The sequence below is a fragment of the Heptranchias perlo genome, chromosome 20 (genome assembly GCF_035084215.1).
Source record: "Heptranchias perlo isolate sHepPer1 chromosome 20, sHepPer1.hap1, whole genome shotgun sequence".
Lineage (NCBI taxonomy): Eukaryota > Metazoa > Chordata > Chondrichthyes > Hexanchiformes > Hexanchidae > Heptranchias > Heptranchias perlo.
Window position 1 is genome coordinate 46,332,630 of NC_090344.1, and position 20,914 is coordinate 46,353,543.

Sequence of the window (20,914 nt, forward strand, 5' to 3'; positions counted from 1 at the left end):
ATTGGTAAAAAAGATGGATTTGCATTTTTAGTATTGTCTGTGGGACCCCAGGTGTACTGGAGCCATCTGGATTGCTGTGTGCAGATCCATGACTCGAGGTTAAAGAACCTATGAGGTAAAGGGAACTTCAGGAATAAGCTCAGGGAATAGTCTGAGGAATTCTTCTTCATTTGAGTTTAGGAAGAGAGCAACGTACAGCAGAAAAGACCATTATGGCCCATTGGAACAGCCCCAAGTTCAATAAGAGAATGGACAATTTATTACTTTGATCCCTCAATTGGTTGTCTCCCATCTTCCTGTCCAACTCTCTCTTCAAATTCCTGATGTTAGAACCTCGTTCACCTCCCTCAGCAATCCACTCCAGGCATTCACCCGCTGTTGAAAAGGCCTTTGAGGCTCATTAGAATTCAGGATTGAAACAGGAGGGAATGGATTCACAAAGGTTTAAAACTTCTGTCCCAGCAGAATCTCAGCCTCTGCTTCCAAACTCCTTCCTGCAAACTATCCTGACTTTGTCCAACACGGATCCAACTGGCGCATTGCCCAATGCTGATTGTTAAGGAACTGTCTCTAAATGCTCAACGAATGTGAAACTTTGGCAACTGTCAGAAGTAAGGGACTGTCTTTTCAATGCTCATTCCACATCAGTGCCCCTTGCCAACCACTTGGGTGAATTCTGACTCCTTCAAAGAATTCAGAGGGGAAGTAGATAGGTTCCTGACTCATCAGGGAGCGGAGAGACGTGGCAACGAGTGGGATAGGGGAAGAGATGGTGCCAAATAGGAGCAGGAGGAGCTGGATGGGTCGAGAGGCCTTTTGTCTTCGCTCCGGGTATCTGGTTTTTAATACAGGAGCCATGTCCACCTGCAGCCCACTGAGCCGACCTCACCCCGTAATACCCTGTCACTCAGATGATGTGCAACCAAAATAGATCAAATACACAACTGGGCAACGAATGTGAGAAATCTCAGTCGATCCAGAGGACACGGCCTGCACTTGAAGGGGGTGAATTCAAAATTAATCCGCAGAAACATTATTTCAGTGAGGGAGTGGTCAATCTATGGAGATGGTGGATGCAGTTTGTATTAATTCATTCAAATGAACATGAGGTAGATTTCTTTCAGAACATAACATTTTGGGATACAGTGTATGAGTAATCTGAGACATGACGTGTGGTGAGTGTGGGAGGAACAGGTGACTTTAGACCTGTGGGTCCCATCACTGGGGGGGGGTTTCCTCACCTCATGTCTGGGTCTGTGACACAATGGCTCATTGATAGAGATTGATTACTATCATTAGTCAACAACTCTCACTGTGTCATGTAACTACCAGGATGGCAGAAGGCGGACGAGATGGACCTGGGTCTTCAATCGTCCAGCAATTCCTACATTCCGAGGTGAAAGGGTAGGACATTCAATAAGTCAAATGAAGGGTGAGTCACCAGGAACTGAAACTTCGAATAAACCAACAAACCTCTTTATTGTAAATCTTGAACTGCTCCTCAAAGTGGGCCTGAAAGGCTTGTTTGTTTTCTTTCTCACCTGCTCAAGAAGAAAGCAAATATTTAATTCTCGGGTTCACGTTCACTCCTGTTCAGATAAAAAACGATCAGATATTTGACTGAAGTTTTTTTTTTGGTGAGGTTTGACCACCAGGGTCCATGATGTTAGTGCTGGATGAGGTTCAGTGAGGGTCCCTCTGTTTCTCAGCCCCAACCTCTCCAGGGAGACACCCACTGCATCAGTTTATCCACTACCCACACTTGCCCTTTGCCGACCTGTCAAACTATGGCCAGTCTCGTGCCGTTCGGCCCCCCAGGTCAGCCCGAGAGCTGGGTTGAGCCTCCCTCAGCCAGCAGAGAGAGGCCTTTCATGCTGTCAGTCAGGGTTGGATTTGAAACCAAGGCGGAAAGTAGAAAAAGAAACAGAATCTGAAAGTGCAGAAAGTGCGAAACGAAGGGACAGAAAATGCAGCAAATACGGAGCAGGGACCCTGTCCCTCCGGGATGGTGGTTGCAGTTCACATCCCGACTGCACCTCGCTCTGGAAGCGGGATCTGGGCTGGGAGCAGGAATTGCCGGTCTGTTGGGAGACCAGGAATTCCTGCTCATGGCACCCAGCATGGACGTGTGATTTAAATGTCCCATGCTTTGCGTGTTGCTCAATCTTCAAGAGGGAGCTGGGCTGGTTCCTGACTGGGGCAGAGAATGCATCAGATAGAAGGTTAGTGGCTTTACAGATAACACTTGGTCCAGGGGATCTCCTGGACTGGTTTTTGATCGCCTGAGGCGGGGGGTCGGAGAGGAATTTTACAGGGTATTTTTTCCCTTATTGGCCCTGGGTTTTTTCCTCTGGTTTTTGCCTCTCCAGTTGGTCTTTTCCTGCCCATTAATTTCCCATCTTCCTAATATTAACAGAGAAGCTGCTACTTGTGTCCCCATTCCCCCTTTATTGGTCTTGGGCCAGATGTGAGCTGCAGCTGAGGCCTGCAGTGAGGAGATCATTGGGAAGTGAGGCAGCTGCTGCCCAGATTGGGTTTGCACGCCCAACACCTGGTTTGCTGCCACAGCTTCACACGCAATGTGCGCACTTGGCCGCGCTCCAAGTGTGAATGGCTCCATTTCCCACACCCTGGCTCCCCTTTTTTCTGAAGATTGACGGCTTTTGTTGAAATGTGGTCGGTTTGGTGCCCAGTGGAAACTGGACTGGGACTGGGATTGGGATTTGGGATTTGGGATCGCAGCTTGCGGGAAGAAAGGAGATCGGCGAGCTGGAGGACCCTTGGAGTAACTTACTCTTGTGCAGTTTGGGGCGGGGTTTGTATCGATAGCCTTGCTGGCTCCAGAATATGGGAACGGACCCTCGGATCTGGACAAAAGACAAGATGTTGTTGCCGCTGTAGACCAGCTGCTCCGTCTCCACGAAATTGGCCACATTTCCATCAGTGTCGACCCCTCTGCGTTTATACCGCATTCCTGTGGACCAATGGGACGGGAAGAATGAAGGAATGAATGAATTCCATTGTAGTTGTAATGGTGAGTGAAGGCAGAGTGATGGTCAGTGGAGAGCCTTCTGCCTCTCTCACATCCCAACGTAAAATCCCTCATTACAGAGAATGCTACCCGAGTGTCGCACACAGGACCACAGGGAACCTGTTACACGAGCAAGGCAATACAAAGAGGATGAATCCGTGGTTGCAAACTCTTTGCCAGGACAGTCAGATTTTCCAGCCCCTGTTTGACCAGTTCATGGATCCCATGGATCCGAACCTCAAAATGTCACACCAGGGAGAGCACTGCACACGGAACATCACGCCGAGAGGGAGAGCACTGCACACGGAACATCACGCCGCGAGGGAGAGCACTGCACACGGAATATCACGCCGTGAGGGAGAGCACTGCACACGGAACATCACACCGAGAGAGAGCACTCCACACGGAATATCACACCGAGAGAGAGCACTGCACATGGAATATCACACCGAGAGAGAGCACTGCACACGGAACATCACACCGCGAGAGAGAGCACTGCACATGGAATATCACACCGAGAGAGAGCACTGCACACGGAATATCACACCGAGAGAGAGCACTGCACACGGAATATCACACCGAGAGAGAGCACTGCACACGGAATATCACACCGAGAGAGAGCACTCCACACGGAACATCACACCGCGAGAGAGAGCACTGCACACGGAATATCACACCGAGAGAGAGCACTGCACACGGAATATCACACCGAGAGAGAGCACTGCACACGGAATATCACACCGAGAGAGAGCACTGCACACGGAATATCACACCGAGAGAGAGCACTGCACACGGAATATCACACTGAGAGAGAGCACTGCACACGGAATATCACACCGAGAGAGAGAGCACTGCACATGGAATATCACACCGAGAGAGAGCACTGCACACGGAATATCACACCGAGAGAGAGCACTGCACACGGAATATCACACCGAGAGAGAGCACTGCACACGGAATATCACACCGAGAGAGAGCACTGCACACGGAATATCACACCGAGAGAGAGCACTCCACACGGAACATCACACCGCGAGAGAGAGCACTCCACACGGAATATCACACCGAGAGAGAGCACTGCACACGGAATATCACACCGAGAGAGAGCACTGCACACGGAATATCACACCGAGAGAGAGCACTGCACACGGAATATCACACAGAGAGAGAGCACTGCACACGGAATATCACACCGAGAGAGAGCACTGCACACGGAACATCACACCGAGAGAGAGCACTGCACACGGAATATCACACCGAGAGAGAGAGCACTCCACACGGAATATCACACCGAGAGAGAGAGCACTGCACACGGAATATCACACCGAGAGAGAGCACTCCACACGGAATATCACACCGAGAGAGAGAGCACTGCACACGGAATATCACACCGAGAGAGAGCACTGCACACGGAATATCACACCGAGAGAGAGCACTCCACACGGAATATCACACCGAGAGAGAGCACTGCACACGGAATATCACACCGAGAGAGAGCACTCCACACGGAATATCACTCTCGCCAGCATGGAAGGAGTGACAGAGAGACACCAGTAAATGCACCAATGTTGCCCGTTGTGGTCTTTCGGTTCAGTGTGCCTGCTCATGAATACTAGACTACCTCCTCGGAATCTGCTCCTTCGGGAGATGAGGACCAGCAGGAATTCGGAATCTGGCACGTCGAGGAGCTGCTGATCCAGCGGATCGTCTGAGAGACTCTCCTCGTCCCCCACGTACTTGGTGAAGTGGATGTGGACCTGCTCCATCTGCACAAAGCCCTGAATGATTGGAATGATCCATTGCCCCGCCATTGTGTTCTGAGAGAAAGGTTTGAAAATAAATAATTGGTCAAGAGTCAGAATAGGGAGGGGTGGGGTGGAGCATGGTGCATAAAAAGCTGGATAAAAATGAGTTTTTGTACCCCCCCCCACAACGGTCTGAGCACTAAATTACGGAGGAGAGGACCCCAGTTTCGATCCCTGGCCCGAGTTAGCCGGTCTCAGTCAAATCAGCAGTTGGCTGCTCGAGTTGGCTTCAGCACTCTGGGCCAGTGAGGGGGAGAAACCCCGGCCAGATTCCAGCTCTCTGCTGGAAGTGCGCAAGTGCGAGTACCAGGCCAAGATAACGTCGGGCTGGCTCGTCCTGCATTTCATGGTTCAATATCCCACCCACACTCGTCATCTGGACTTACACATCAAGCCTGTCAAAAAGAACTTTTAAGAGAAAGGGGGAGGCAGGCAGCCATTTCCTGCTGGTTTCCTCTGACCCGGACCCCCGAAATTTTACAAGCACCCACCAATCTGCAAACCTCCCCTACCGCCAGCAATTAACATAAAATTGACCTCAGGATTTACAGCAGTTTGACTGTGTGGCCTTAAAGGGGCAGGCCACCTTAACAGCAGCAGAATAATACATTGCTGCATGGTATAATATTCGTGACACGATAAAACGACACATCCTCCAACGTACTGTCAGCAATGGCACAGGAGATCTGCTGGTGTCGTTTCAATTTGCCCTCACAGAGGGACTTCAAGCACAGAGACGTACAGGTTACAAACTACCGGGCAACAGACAGAATGCCAATCCTACCTCTTCCTCAAGCAGGTCTCGAATCATATATTTATTCCAGAAAAACCTATCATCAACCTAAATAAAGTAGAAGTACATGGGTTTTAGAGAATCATTTTTTTTTTTAAAAAGGTACCTGATTTTCTCCACGGTCCCTGCTCCGATGTCTGTGCTATCAACCATCGAGGGGCTGAGCTGGCGGGCAGACAGCCTTCTGCCCACTTATGCCAGTGTGACTCCATACCATCCATTGGGAGTTGCGTGGCAGCAAATCGGGTGAATCCCTCTCAGACGTTCTCACCCTCACTTGTGCTCTGCCTGCTCCCCTGACCGAGGGCAAATGGGGCTTCATTTGTCGGGACCCAGCCGGAGGGTTACGAGAAGGGGGCGGGACGTTTATTTGACTTCTTTTGGAAGACCAGAGAGAGTGTTTGTGCAGAACATTCCCTCGAGACACGACAGGTTGAGCAGATTGTACCTGAACTGAGGAGAAAGCGATCAGGAAGAACGAACTTCCAGTTCGACAGCATCCTTCACAACCTCAGGACATCCCAAAGCTCCTCACAGCCAAGAAATTACTTGTGAAGTGTCGTCACTGTTGTAATGTAGGAAACTCAGCAGTCAATAGGCGCACAGCAAGATCCCACATGCAGTAATGAGATTGAAGACCAGTTCATCTGTTTTGTTCAGGCAGTTGGTTGAGGGATAAATATTGGACTTGAGCACTAAAACCCAGGCTGATACTTCAGTGCAGGACTGAGGGAGTGCTGCTCTGTTGTTGGTGCCGTCTTTCGGATGAGACGTTAAACCCCTCTCAGGTGAACGTAAAAGATCCCATGGCATTATTTCTGAGAAGAGCAGGGGAGTTCTCCCCGGTGTCCTGGACCAATATTTATCCCTCAACCAACAACAGTAAAACAGATGATCTGGTCATTATCACGTTGCTGCTTGTGGGATCTTGCTGTGCGCAAATCGGCTGCCGCGTTTCCTACGTTACAACAGTGACTACATTTCAAAAAAAAAAAGTACTTCATTGGCTGCACTGCTCTTTGGGACATCCTGAGGACGTGAAAGGCGCCATATAAACGCAAGTCTTTTTTTTCTTTCAGGGAAAACTGCCGTGCTCTTCTTCGAAATAGCAATGTGGGAAAGCTGATTTAACATCTGATCTGAAAGATGGCACCTCTGACAGTGAAGCATGGCCTCAGATCAGGTGCTTAAATCTCCGAAATGGGGCTTGAACCTCCGGCCTCTAGACCCAGAGAGCGCTGCAGAGTGAGCCAAGCTGACAAACAATGGGCCGAATGGCCTTTTTCTCACTGCAACTTTCCCCGAACCCACCTGGCCTCTGAGCAGCAAACTGCCGAAGACGAAAAGGAAAGCCCACCTATCAATTGTGGAAAACGCGGGCGGGCGAGAGCCGTTTTTTTTGGGCCTTTGCCCTGGAACGGCCGTGCTGGCCCATGACTGGCAACTGGCTGAATGGGCTGGGGCCACGCGAGTGCGGGTGTAAAATGAGAAGAGTGTGACAATAATTAATCCTCTGACCCTTGCCCACGACGGTGACCCCTCCTCGCCCTTCACGTTGACGTTCTGCCGCTGTGCGGAATTTGTGATGTCATAGGTCAGGCTGTAGTAGAACGAGTCGGAATTGGTGAACATTTTGATGAGCTCCTCCAGCAGACGACGGCTCAGCTTCTCCTTGCCCCTGAACTGGAAAAGGCAGAAACCGCAGCGGTTAGTCTGGCCGAGCCGGGAAAGGAGAGGAACCGACGGCCAAGGTGTCAGGAGCGAGGTCGCGGAGGAAAAGTGGCCTCGAGATTGTGCGACAGGACTCGCAATCGAGAGCAATGCAATTCCGACAAAACCAAACATCCAACAACAACAACAATTTGCATTTATATGGCGCCTTTAACGTCCCAAGGCGCTTCACAGGAGCGTCATCAAACAAAATTTGACCAAGCCATGAAAGGAGACAGTGGGACAGGTGATCAAAGGCATGGTCAAAGAGGTAGGTTTTGAGGAGCGTCTAATAGGAGGAGAGAGAGGTAGAGAGGTGGAGAGGTTTAGGGATGGAATCCCAGAGCTTAGGGCCCAGGCAGCTGAAGGCACGGCCGCCAATGGTGGAGCGATTAAAATCGGGGATGTGCAAGAGGCCAGAATTGGAGGAGTGCAGAGATCTCAGAGGGTTGTAGGTCTGGAGGAGGTTACAGAGATAGGGAGGGAGAGAGGTCACAGATTTGAAAACAAGGATGAGAATTTTAAAATGGAGGTGTCCAAGTGAAATCTAGCAGTCGGGGCTTATTTGATGTCCATGTTGGCTCATTTGCCACCTCCTGCCCCATCCAAAACCAAACCAGGTCACAAGACAGAGGTGAGACTGCAGCTGAAGTTCTACTTTGTCTTTCTGTTGACATACACGGAAAATCTTAACAACTAATGATTCCACAGAAAGAAGCAGAAAAGTGGGACTCCAAAAATTCAATGCTGTTCACATTTTTGAACATTACACTCCCTCAGTACAGCACTGAAGTATCAGCCTGGAATTTTGTGCTCAAGTCCAATTTTTATCCCTCAACCAACTCTACTTGCCAAAAAAAACAGCCATGGACAACTAAAGAGGTAAGGGACAGTATAAGACATAAGGAAAGGGCATACAAACAGGCAAAAAATGGCACAGATCCTGGCGAATGGGAAAGATACAAAGATCAACAAAGGGTCACAAAACAGATCGGAAGAGCTACAAAAGAGAGTATGAAAAGAAACTTGCAAGGGATATCAAAACCAATACAAAGAACTTTTATAGTTACATTAGGAATAAGAGGGTGGTCAGGAGCAGTGCTGGCCCCTTAAAAACTGAAAGTGGGGATATTGTCACTGACAATGGGGAAATGGCGGACATGTTGAACAATTACTTTGCGTCAGTATTTACAGTAGAAAAAGAGGATTGCATGCCAGAAATCCCAAGAAAACTAATATTGAATCGGGGACAGGGACTCATTAAAATTAATATAAGTAAAGCAACAGTAATGAAGAAAATAATAGCACTAAAGAGTGACAAATTCCCAGGACCAGATGGTTTCCATCCCAGGGTTTTGAAGGAAGTAGATGAGCACATTGCAGATGCCCTAACTATAATCTTTCAAAGTTCGCTAGATTCAGGAACTGTCCCTCTAGATTGGAAAATTGCACATATCACTCTGCTTTTTAAGAAAGGAGAGAGAGGGAAACCGGGGAATTATAGACCAGTTAGCCTAACATCTGTTGTGGGGAAAATGCTGGAGTCTATCATTAAGGATAGGGTGACTGAACACCTCGAGAATTTTCAGTTAATCAGAGAGAGCCAGCATGGATTTGTGAAAGGTAGGTCGTGCCTGACAAACCTGATTGAATTTTTTGAAGAGGTGACTAAAGTAGTGGACAGGGGAATGTCAATGGATGTTATTTATATGGACTTCCAGAAGGCATTTGATAAGGTTCCACATAAGAGACTGTTAGCTATGATAGAAGCCCATGGAATCGAGGGAAAAGTACAGACTTGGTTAGGAAGTTGGCTGAGCGAAAGACGACAGAGAGTAGGGATAATGGGAAGGTACTCACATTGACAGGATGTGACTAGTGGAGTCCCGCAGGGATCTGTCTTGGGGCCTCAATTATTCACAATATTTATTAACGACTTAGATGAAGGCATAGAAAGTCTCATATCTAAGTTTGCCGATGACACAAAGATTGGTGGCATTGTAAGCAGTGTAGATGAAAACATAAAATTACAAAGGGATATTGATAGATTAGGTGAATGGGCAAAACTGTGGCAAATGGAATTCAATGTAGACAAATATGAGGTCATCCACTTTGGATCAAAAAAGGATAGATCAGGGTACTTTCTAAATGGTAAAAAGTTAAAAACAGTGAATGTCCAAAGGGACTTAGGGGTTCAGGTACATAGATCATTGAAGTGTCATGAACCAGTGCAGAAAATAATCAATAAGGCTAATGGAATGCTGGCTTTTATATCGAGAGGACTAGAGTACAAGGGGGCAGAAGTTATGCTGCAGCTATACAAAACCCTGGTTCGACCGCACCTGGAGTACTGTGAGCAGTTCTGGGCACCGCACCTTCGGAAGGACATATTGGCCTTGGAGGGAGTGCAGCGTAGGTTTACTAGAATGATACCCGGACTTCAAGGGTTAAGTTACGAGGAGAGATTACACAAATTGGGGTTGTATAGGGTGGATAGAGAGAAACTATTTCCGCTGGTTGGGGATTCTAGGAGTAGGGGGCACAGTCTAAAAATTAGAGCCAGACCTTTCAGGAGTGAGATTAGAAAACATTTCTACACACAAAGGGTGGTAGAAGTTTGGAACTCTCTTCCGCAAACAGCAATTGATACTAGCTCAATTGCTAAATTTAAATCTGAGATAGATAGCTTTTTGGCAACCAAAGGTATTAAGGGATATGGGCCAAAGGCAGGTATATGGAGTTAGATCACAGATCAGCCATGATCTTATCAAATGGCGGACCAGGCACGAGGGGCTGAATGGCCTACTCCTGTTCCTATGTTCCTACACGTGAAACAGGACAGAAGAAGGTGAGCTAGTGCAACAGATTCACTGTCAGCAGCTCCCCACAGACACACAATCTCCTCGGAGAGGCAGGAAACCAGAGATAAACAGAAAAAGAAAAGAACTTGCATTTCTATTAAGCCTTTCACGACCTCAGGACATCCAAAAGCGCTTTACAGCCAATAAAACACTTTTGAAATGTCGTCGCAGTTGTAATTTAGGAAACGCGGCAGCCAATTTGTGCACAGCAAGCTCCCACAAACAGCAATGAGATAGTGACCAGATAACCCAAATGGGACCAGGATCCCATATTTCTGCCTCTTTCTGTGGAACTCCCTCAGTACTGCACTGGGAGTGTCAGACCAGATTTGGCACTCAAGTCTCTGGGGTGGGGACTTGAACCCACGACCTTCTGACTCGGAGGCGAGGGAGCTGCCCACTGAGCCACGCAAAATCGCATTGGTCCGATTGCGAGAACGGCCACATCAGAGATGGAGCAGGCACCGCTGGGCTCGGAACCCAGGGCCTCCTGTTTCCTGGACAGGTGCTTTGACTGAGCTCAGCCAGGGCGCCAAATAAAAGGAGGGGGGAAAAAATGGATTTTCTGGTCCAATTCTTTTTTGCCGAGATAACACCACAATTGGGGCAGCACCGTAGTCAAGAGACACAGGAGGTCTGTGTGCCAAGGGGTGTTGGCAAAGACCCTGCAACCGGCCTGTCTGTCCCTGCTCTGACCCCCCATGATGACGCAGGGCACCGGGCGACGGAAGGAGGGAGAAAGAACAAAGGTGAACGGATTGGTTGGCAGCACATTACCTGCCTCTTGACGGAACGATTGGCAGGGGACTTTGTCTGACTGCCAGTCTCACTCGAGTCGGAAGAAATGCTTTGATGTGTCTTGCAAAACTGGAATAAAAAGGTACAGTTAGGCAGCTGCCATTTTAGCCCCCGGGGATCACTTACAGCGGGGCTGATTTTATCCCGCCCCCCGCCCCATTTGCACCTGTAAACGGGATAGTGGCGGGATAGAAATCGGGAAGAAAGGTTGGCCAACTTACCAACTGACCCGATTTTTTTGGGCGGGCCATGTATAGGCCGGGGCGAGGGCGTTTTCATAAATATATGCCCATGGGGGTGTCATCTGACGACACCAGTCCCCATTTTTGTGCCAACCAGCACTGCCCACTGCACATCCTCAACCCGCCCAGAAAGCCATGGGTCAGGAGGCGGCCATTCGAGCGCCACTGAAAAGGACGCTTATTTGCAGTTGGGGAAAGCTGGAAACAGGTCGAGCGCCCAAAGTTTCTCCAGCCTCTTGGGCCTCGAGGGTTTCCGCGCATTCATCTCCTCGCCCGGTGCGCGCACTTGCAAAATTTTCCTGCCGCCAAAAATCTGCTGCTCCGTTTACCCGCCTCCTGCTTCCAGCCCTTCCCCTTTCCCAGGTGTCGCTGCAGGGCCCACAGCGACGCCTGTCCTGACGGATTTCCCACGGCACTGACTCCTCGCCTCTTCTATTTAAAATGAGGCGGGGTCACCAAAAATTGACTGGGCCTCTTGCCGAGGTCACCAGGCAGGTGGAGCACGAGTCCCGCCCGGTCTGCGCTCCACACCAATATTGTCCCCCATTGGTTTCTCCTCTGGAGTCTTCAGGCTGATGCAGACTGATTGGATCAATTTCGTCAATTCCTGTTGCCTCAGGTGAATGTGAGGAAGGAGGAAGCCTCTGAAAGCTTGTGAATTTCAAATAAAATTGCTGGACTATAACTTGGTGTTGTAAAATTGTTTACAATTGTCAACCCCAGTCCATCACCGACCGGCATCTCCACATCATTCCTGTTGCGATCTTGGAAACCTTGTTTGGGTCGACTTGAAAAATAACCTCCTCTTCTCCAAAAGGGAAGGGCAGCAACTTGCATTTACGTAGCGCCTTCTCGCTGAGAAAAACGTTCCTCTCTCCCCACACCCCCTCCCCGACCCCGTCCCTCCCCAAGGCGCTTCTCAGAGGCTCGAGCAGAAAATCGGACACCGAGCCAAAAGAAGCAGATTGGACGTGGTGGTCAGAACCCTCGTCAAAGAGGTGTTTTTTTTTAGGAGGGTCTTAAAGGAGGAGAGGAGGGGTGGAGGGGTTTAGGGAGGGAATTCCGGAATGTGGTGCCGAGGCAGCTGAAGGCACGGCCGCCATTGGTGGGGCGAAGGGGAAGTGGGGGGAGGGAATATCCAAGAACAAAGCCAAACTTCCTTAACTTTGGCTCTCAACTCCAACTCCCGATACCCAGAGGCTCCGATGTTAACCCCCCACCCTCGGAGTGGGGGGGGGATTAAAATCCTTGCAGCGACCAACTCACCCGAGAGCTTACTGGCCTCGCACTGTGCGCCATTTTCACAAGCACGTTCTGGCCAGCCAGCGAGGCTCTCGCACCAGACAGGCAATGGGCCTTGCTGAAATTCAGAAGGCGGGGTCTGACGATGTGATTCAGACCCCGACTATATTTTGATGCTCCTGGTGTTGGCCTGGCCTGGACTGGTGGGCGTGGTGAAGGCTGCCCATTGCCCAGTGGATCCATGTCAAGTTCTAGCCCTCAAGAAGGGAGCAGATCGGATGGGGAACAAAGTAGAGAATCTACTTTGAGCAAATATCCAGGCACCCCAGGGACCATCTGAGGGTACAGAGTTGGGCCTTAGCAATACCAACACCACAGGGCTGGGGGAGTGGGGGGGGGGGGGGCGCGGGGGCATGCACTGAAGGAGCACTGCAAAAACAAAAAAACAATTGCTAAATCAATCCGATATTTGGGCGATGGTACTTTTAATTTTTACCTCAAGTTTCAGGTCGGAGGGTTCAGCGTTAGTCAGTGGTATCACTGCCACCTTGGTAATTTTATACAGCTTGTGCTTCTGAGGAATTGTACCAACAAGGCCCTTCTGTCGAATGACGATCAGGAAGCATTCTAAATCTATCAAAAAATTAACAACGGACAGGCTCAACGACACACCTTCTGGTTGCGGTTTTCAAATGAGGTTATGTTTTCCCTTCTCCCTTCATGTTCTCCCATCCTGTGCCCCATTACCCCGGTGCCTCGGCCCCCAAATATCTGCCAGTTGTGACAGCCGTCAATGCCAATCCGTATATGACCGCTGGGAGACGTACAACACTCTCCCTCTCATTCTACTTTCCTCTCTTGGATCTGCTTGGTTTCCCATTCCCACATGGGTGCAAATTCTGCCCCTGCACAGCACGGCAGACTGGTTCACGATCACGCTGCCCCAGCCTACCAGTGGGGATTATTTACACGCTCGTTTGGATTGGGGCAGCTCACCTCTGGCATTGCCTCGAATCCCAGCGGGTCTCGGTCCTCACATCGAAGAATCAAATTCTCCTGACTGTTGCCTGGGTCTAGCTGCATGGGAACTGGCCACCCCCTGCACCTCACCGGGGACCCTAAATAGTGAGTACCAGAGGTCCACCTGGCCTCGCTTGATCCTCTCCTCATCCAACATCCACTTGTGTGTTTCCAACAAGGGGGCTGAGGCCAATTCGATCATCTCAACAGTTGCTCCAGCTGAGATCAGCTGACTTAGCACAATTGTAAACAATTTTACAACACCAAGTTATAGTCCAGCAATTTTATTTTAAATTCACAAGCTTTCGGAGACTTCCTCCTTCCTCAGGTGAACGATGTGGAATTTCCACATCGTTCACCTGAGGAAGGAGGTAGCCTCCGAAAGCTTGTGAATTTAAAATAAAATTGCTGGACTATAACTTGGTGTTGTAAAATTGTTTACAATTGTCAACCCCAGTCCATCACCGGCATCTCCACATCATGACTTAGCACAGACCATGGACTGGTCATGTGACCATCTGGTCTCTCTCTTAGCACAGAGCATGGACTGATCATGTGACCATCTGGTCTATAGACCACACCAGGTACTGCGTTTCCCAACGGAGGCACTGGGGAAGCCTCACAGAACCGTAACCATGGAAATCCATCACAATCCAGCTGCAGTGTCTCGGCAGACATCTGGCAGGCTGGGATCACCCATCGGGAAATCTCGGGTGCTCTCGCAACAATTACAGTCCGTGACCGGGTGCGCTTTTGTGAACTGGGCCCTGTGATCCCAACACATACAGCCTTACTTGTGTGAAACTGAAACTTCCCAACAACTCCTTCAACCAGTCCAAGACAGACAGCACTGGACAGATCGACATCTGAAGCTGTAAGCACAAGAAAGGAACCATTAGTACCTCGCCCAATTTGATCAATGGTGCTGTGAATTTATCTCAGGCTGCAGTTAGGAAGCGACTTATCACAGCTCTCAAAACCTCTCCAAGTGCCTGCCAGGCACTGAATTACGTGGAAGTGCAATGGCCATTGTGCACAATGAGGTCTCATGAACAACAATGAGATAACCAGTCATTCCAGTGACCACTACCCCAGGAGAATTCCCTGCTCTTCTTCAATTGGTGCCATGGAATCTTTAACATCCACCTGAACTTCGGTTTAACAACTCATCTGAAGGACAGCACCTCTGACAATGCAGCACCCCCTCCAGTACTACAGTGGTGTGTCGGCCTCGTCTGTGTACTAAAACCCTGAAGCAGGGCTTAGGTGTCATTCCCCAATTTGGTCTTCTCTGTCCCAATGCAAAAAACCCCCAATTGTTACTTCCTAACTACATCTCTCCATCCTGGCTCCATACTAGTGAATCTTCACGGGTACTTTTTCCATGGCTCTAATTATAACAAAAAATTGCATTTATATCGTGCCTGTAACGCAGTAAAACGTCCCAAGGAACTGCACAGGATCGATTATCAAACAAAATTTGACACCGAGCTACATAAGGAGATATTAGGACAGGTGACCAAAAGCTTGGTCAAAGAGGTAGGTTTTAAGGAGTGTCTTAAAAAGGAGGAGTGAGAGGTAGAGAGGTTTCGGGAGGGAATTCCAGAGCTTAGGGCCTAGGCAGCTGAAGGCACAGCCCCCAATGGTGGAACAATTAAAATCGGGGATGCGCAAGAGGCAAGAATTGGAGGAGCGCAGAGATCTCGGAGAGTCGTCGAGCTGGAGGAAGTTACGGGGATAGGGAGGGGTGAGGTATGGAGGGATTTGTTGTGGGTATTGCTCTAATTATAGGGGACTAAGAACATTGTGCAATACACCAACTCTGGCCTGAACAATGCCTTGTCCAAATTTAGCATCACTTTCTCCGATATATAATATACATATATTAGCATTTTATATTCAATGTCAATATATAATATATATATATATAAAACTCAGCTTTCAATTCACCTTTTTATGACCTTTTCTGCCGATACTTCCCTCTTTAAAGGTCTCTGCATCAACGCCCTCACCTGACATACCTGCATCTCTGTTCTTTTTGATTGTTCCAGGTTCATTGTTCACCCACTGGCCCTTCCAATGGGTCAAAGTATAACATTCCACCATGTGACTGAAAATGGGTCGGCCTATTGGGAAAATATCTAATCTCAGCTAACAGATGTCCTCAATTTAGGTTCCATGTAGGAATGACACATTTGCCAGTTTGTGGTAATTGGGAGATGTTTTATAAATTTCAGAACTAAACCTAAAGGGACATCTAATGGTTGTTTATAGCAATAACATGCACTGTTCAGTCCAATGGATCATTGCCCCTGATACAATGGACTCAAGGCCAAACAAGCTGCCTCGGCCCTTCACATAAGAACATGAGAAAGAGGAGCAGGAGTAGGCCAATCGGCCCCTCGAGCCTGCTCCGCCATTCAATAAGATCATGGCTGATCTGATCCTAACCTCAAATCTAAAGAACACAAGAAGTAGGAGCAGGACCCGGCCACTCAGCCCCTGGGCCCGCTCCGCCACCCACAGGGCCTTGACCGATCCGAACTCAGCTTCATGTCCAATTTCCTGCCCGCTCCCCGTAACCCCTAATTCCCTTTACTGCTAGGAAACTGTCTATTTCTGTTTTAAATTTATTTAATGATGTAGCTTCCACAGCTTCCTGGGGCAGCAAATTCCACAGACCTACTACCCTCTGAATGAAGAAGTTTCTCCTCATCTCAGTTTTGAAAGAGCAGCCCCTTATTCTAAGATTATGCCCCCTCATTCTAGTTTCACCCATCCTTGGGAACATCCTTACCGCATCCACCCGATCAAGCCCCTTCACAATCTTATATGTTTCAATAAGATCGCCTCTCATTCTTCTGAACTCCAATGAGTAGAGTCCCAATCTGCTCAACCTCTCCTCATATGTCCACCCCCTCATCCCCGATTTACCCACATCACACCCAGTGCAAGCCCAGATATGTTCATGCAAACACCATTCAGCTTTGATGTGTGAAGATTTCGTTAACCATGTACAGAAATATATAGTCTAAAAAAGTGTGTAAATGTGCACTTAAATATATAATGTCCTCATAAATTATGCAAATGTACCTTTGATTGTACAAATGGCTTCATAAAATGTGAATGTACTGTTATATGTATAACATCTTAAAATATATATTTATCAATGTGCAGCTGTATCAACAATAGCTTCGTAAAATGTCAATGCACTTTATACAATGGCAAAAGAACCGGAGGGGAGATGAGAATTTTTTTACGCAGCCAATTGTTATGATTTCGAATGTACTGCCTGAAAGGGCGGTGGAAGCAGATTCAATCATAACTTTCAAAAGGGAATCGGATAAAGACTTGAAGTAGAAAAATTTGCAGGGCTATGGGAGTGGGACTGATCGGATAGCTCTTTCTAAGACCTGGCACAGGCACGATGGGCCGAATGGCCTCCTTCTGTGCAGTATCATTCCAATAATGTACCTAATAAAAAAGGAAAAACAACGTTGATTGGTTCTGTTGTCACCCATGACTCTGTGATGGTCGTTGACATCACATCATCTGCTGGTTTCCTTCCAATAGCTGTTCAATGCTTTCAACACTCTTTTTAAACTTGGCGTTTCTAGTTATTACCGTGCAATCATCAGAAAACAGATCAGGGAGCATTGGGCAGGATATTTATCAGGCAGGAAGACCTGACCACAAAAAAAAACATGAACAGCTTGTGCCCGAGGTCTTGTTTATGGTGTGCAACCTGTGAATGAGTTGCCTGCAGCTCCCTGGATGGCTTGGTGCAGCACTAAACCCTCACACTTCAGGGGTTGCTCATTCACGTCCCTGGTCTGTGTCGAGTTACAGGATCTGAGCCGGGGCAGCATTTGAGGCTCTCCGAATGGCCTCAGTGAGAGGAGAGGATCAGCCAGGACTCTCGCAGCTGACTGATGTAGGGTGACATTGGACGCGTGGCTATTGTGTCGCATCAGGGAGCAGGCTCCAGGCTGCGACGCCCACCATGGCCGAATACCTGCCCACACTTGGGGACTCTCGGCACGCACTTGAAGAAAGGCCACTTGGGCGAAATAAAAGAAAGAACTTGCGTTTATAGAGCGCCTTTCGCGGCCTCAGGACGCCCCAAAGCGCTTTACAGCCAATGAAATACTTTTTGAAGTGTCCTCACTGAGGCGGCCAATTTGCACACAGCAAGCTCCCACAGCAGCAATGTGATAATGACCAGATCATCTGTTTTAGTGAGGAGGGGTGAATATTGGGCAGGCAAGCACTTGGAAGATTGCTGGTTTCAGTTCAGAGTCAGCGCCTTTCAGAGAAGGGAAATTGGGATGGGGGGACATCAAACTGCTGCCTGGAGGTGTCCTTTTGTGCGAATTGTTTGATTGATGGGGCTGGCGGCAGACAGTGTGAGCTGGGGATTGCACTGACCTGCCTTGATCTCCATGCTGCCGCTGGACCGACTACAAGACAAGCAGCTGTCAGCCCCTCTCACTGTGTACTCAGTCTGCGATTTAAAGAGCTCCATCCGATCGCCCGCTCCTCACTTTTTAACACTCAATGAACAAGGGCTTTTCCCCTCGCTCTCTCTCTCCTGTTGGTTCCCACGATCTGTTTTGACCGTTAGTGGCTGCAAAAAAAAAGCTGAGTTTCCAATGAAAACATGTGTGAGCGGTTCCATTCGGCCCTTGCCCGTCACAGCAGGGTGCATTCCAAACAGCAGCTCCCGCCGGTTCATGTCCAGCATCACTGTGCAACTCATCATCAAACTATCCAACCCAGCCACTCACTGAGAGAGAGAGACAGCGAGGCTGCAGCTCTCATTGCACTTTCTGTTGCGGAATATTGCACATTGATTTCCCCCAAAATTACATCCGCAAAGAGGCCTCTTGCATCTGATTTACAAGCCCCTCCCCGACTTTCGAAGCGTTAAAGCGTCAAGTTGCATCGAAACGACAGCACAGAAGCAGGCCATTCGGCCCAACTGGTCTCTGCCGGCGTTTATGCTCCACAAGAGCCTCCTCCCTCCCGATTTCATCCAACCCTATCAGCATATCCTTCTGTTCCTTTCTCCCTCGTGTGCTTATCCAGACTCCCCTTAAATGCATCTACGCTGTTTGCCTCAACTACTTCTTGTGGTTGTGAGTTCCACATTTTAACCACTCTTTAGATAAAGAAGTTTCTCCTGAATTCCCGATTGGATTTATTCGCGACTATTTTATCTTTATGACCTCTAGTTTTGGATTCCCCCACAAGCAGAAACATTTTGTCTATGTTTACCCTGTCAAACCTGATCGTTAGCTGAAAAAACCTCCATCAGGTCACCTCTCAGCGTTCTCTTTTCCAGAGAAAAGAGTCCCAGCCTGTTCAGCCTTTCCTGATAAGTATATCCTCTCAGTTCTGGTATCATCCAAGTGTGGTCTGACCAAGGTTCTACACAAGTTTAACATGTATGCTTCATACGGGCCACATGGAGTATTGCGCACAGTTCTGGTCTCCATATTATAAAAAGTATATGGAGGCATTGGAGAAGGTGCAAAAAAGATTCACAAGGAAGTAAAAACCACCCCCCAAATTTGGTGTCGCCCACAAATTTTGAAATTGTCCTTCCGATTCCTAAATCCAAATCGTCAATGTAAATTGTGAAGAAGAGTGGTCCCAGCACTGATCCCTGTGGAACATCACTTCCCACCTTTTGTCAGTTTCAGCAGCTACCCTTAACCCCTACTCTGTTTTCTGTTTTGTAGCCAACTTGCTATCCGTTCTGCGACCTGTCCCCTCACTCCTCATGCTCTGACCTTAGCAACGAGTCTGCAATGTGGTACCTTTTCGAAGGCCTTTTGAAAATCCAAATATATTACATCTCCTACATTACCCTTGTCTACTCTGTTACTTCTTCAAAGAAATCAATAAGGTTGGTCAAGAATAACTTTCCCTTCTGAAATCCGTGCTGACTTTTTAAAAATATTTTTGTTCTCTAGATGTCTTTCTATTACAGCTTTGAGTAAGGATTCCATCATCTTTCCTACCACCGACGTTAAGCTGACTGGTCTATGGTTCCCTGGACTTGTTCTATCTCCCCTTTTAAATATAGGAATAACATGAGCTGCCTGCCAGTCCTCTGGCACCTTTCCCTTTTATATATAAGTAATAGTGCCTCTGCTATCTCCTCCCGAAATTCTTTTAACATTTGCGGATGCAATCCATCCGGATCAGGGGTCTTATCCTCCCTAAGTTCGATTAGTTTGTCAATTATCTCCCCCTCTTAAATTTTTAAATATCTTTTTCAACCCCTTCTTCTAATGACCTGCCCACCTTGATCGTCTCCCTGTAAATAGAGGCAAAGTAAACCATTCAATATTTCTTCCATTTTGCTGTTGTTACCTGTGAGTTTATCTTGTGCATCCCTTAGTGGCCCTATCCCTATCCTGATTTTTCTTCTGTTATTGATGTGTCTGTGGAATACTTTTCTATTTCTTTTTATATTCCTTGATAATTTAATCTTGTAGTTCCTCTTTGCTTTCCTAATTGTTTTTTTGACTTCTTTCCTAACCTCTTCACATTCCCTTTTCTCATCCTCTCCTTCACTGTCTATGAATTTAGAGAATGCCTTTTTCTTTAGTTTCAATTTTACCCTTATCTCTTCATTCATCCATGGTGTTTCGTTATTGGCTAGTTTGTTCTTGCTCTTTCGAGGAATATATTTCTCCTGAACTCTATTGATCACCGTTTTGAATATTTACCACTGCTATTCTATTTCTTTGTCTGTCAAAATTTTTTCCCAGTTTACCACACTCATCCCCATAAAATTAACTTTTTCCAATCTATTACTTTGAGAAAGACATAAAAAAGACCAATCATTATTTTAAACCTTATGTTATGATCGCTATTGCCCAGATGGTTCCCCATGATTACTTCTCTTATCTGTTCTGGTTCATTTCCGATTACTGGATCCAGCAGTGATTCCTCTCTTGTTGGGCTTCTCACACACTGGGTAAGAAAGATGTCCTGTCCACACTGTAAAAACTCCATTCCCCTTCTTGCCAGTTTATTTGGGGGAAGTTGTAATCTCCTATGATTATTATTTGATTTTTTAAAATCATTTCATAGATTTGTCGACACATTTCATCCTCCATTTCCCTTCCGCTATTCGGTGGTCTGTAGAATATACCTATTGACGTGATCGATCCTTTGTCTCAATCCATATGGATTCTGTTTCTATCTTCATGTCACTCAGGTCCCTTTTTTCGATTGCCATTATGTTGTCTCCAATTGGTGCAGCTGTCCCATCACCCCTTCCCTCCTCTTTCTAAATACATTATATCCTGCAATATTTAACTGCCAGTCCTGTTCCTTATGTAACCACGTTTCAGTTATCCCTACCACATCTGGCTCCTCACTGTGAATTATTGCCT

General features: G+C 47.7%; 1 protein-coding gene across 1 annotated transcript in view; it reads right to left on the bottom strand.

Annotated features, from left to right (window-relative positions):
* The window catches only part of LOC137336042 (phosphatidylinositide phosphatase SAC2-like), a 40,452-nt gene extending 22,425 nt beyond the window's left edge, over positions 1 to 18,027 (bottom strand). Inside the window, exons 1-9 of the mRNA XM_068001544.1 lie at positions 17,931 to 18,027; positions 14,297 to 14,374; positions 12,979 to 13,115; positions 10,978 to 11,067; positions 7,148 to 7,312; positions 5,621 to 5,677; positions 4,653 to 4,848; positions 2,795 to 2,974; positions 1,474 to 1,541 (exon numbers count right to left, since the gene is read on the bottom strand). Coding sequence (XP_067857645.1) covers positions 1,474 to 1,541; positions 2,795 to 2,974; positions 4,653 to 4,848; positions 5,621 to 5,677; positions 7,148 to 7,312; positions 10,978 to 11,067; positions 12,979 to 13,115; positions 14,297 to 14,374; positions 17,931 to 18,027 — 1,068 coding nt within the window. The remainder of the gene's footprint in view (positions 1 to 1,473; positions 1,542 to 2,794; positions 2,975 to 4,652; positions 4,849 to 5,620; positions 5,678 to 7,147; positions 7,313 to 10,977; positions 11,068 to 12,978; positions 13,116 to 14,296; positions 14,375 to 17,930) is intronic.
* Positions 18,028 to 20,914: the final 2,887 nt, after the last annotated feature.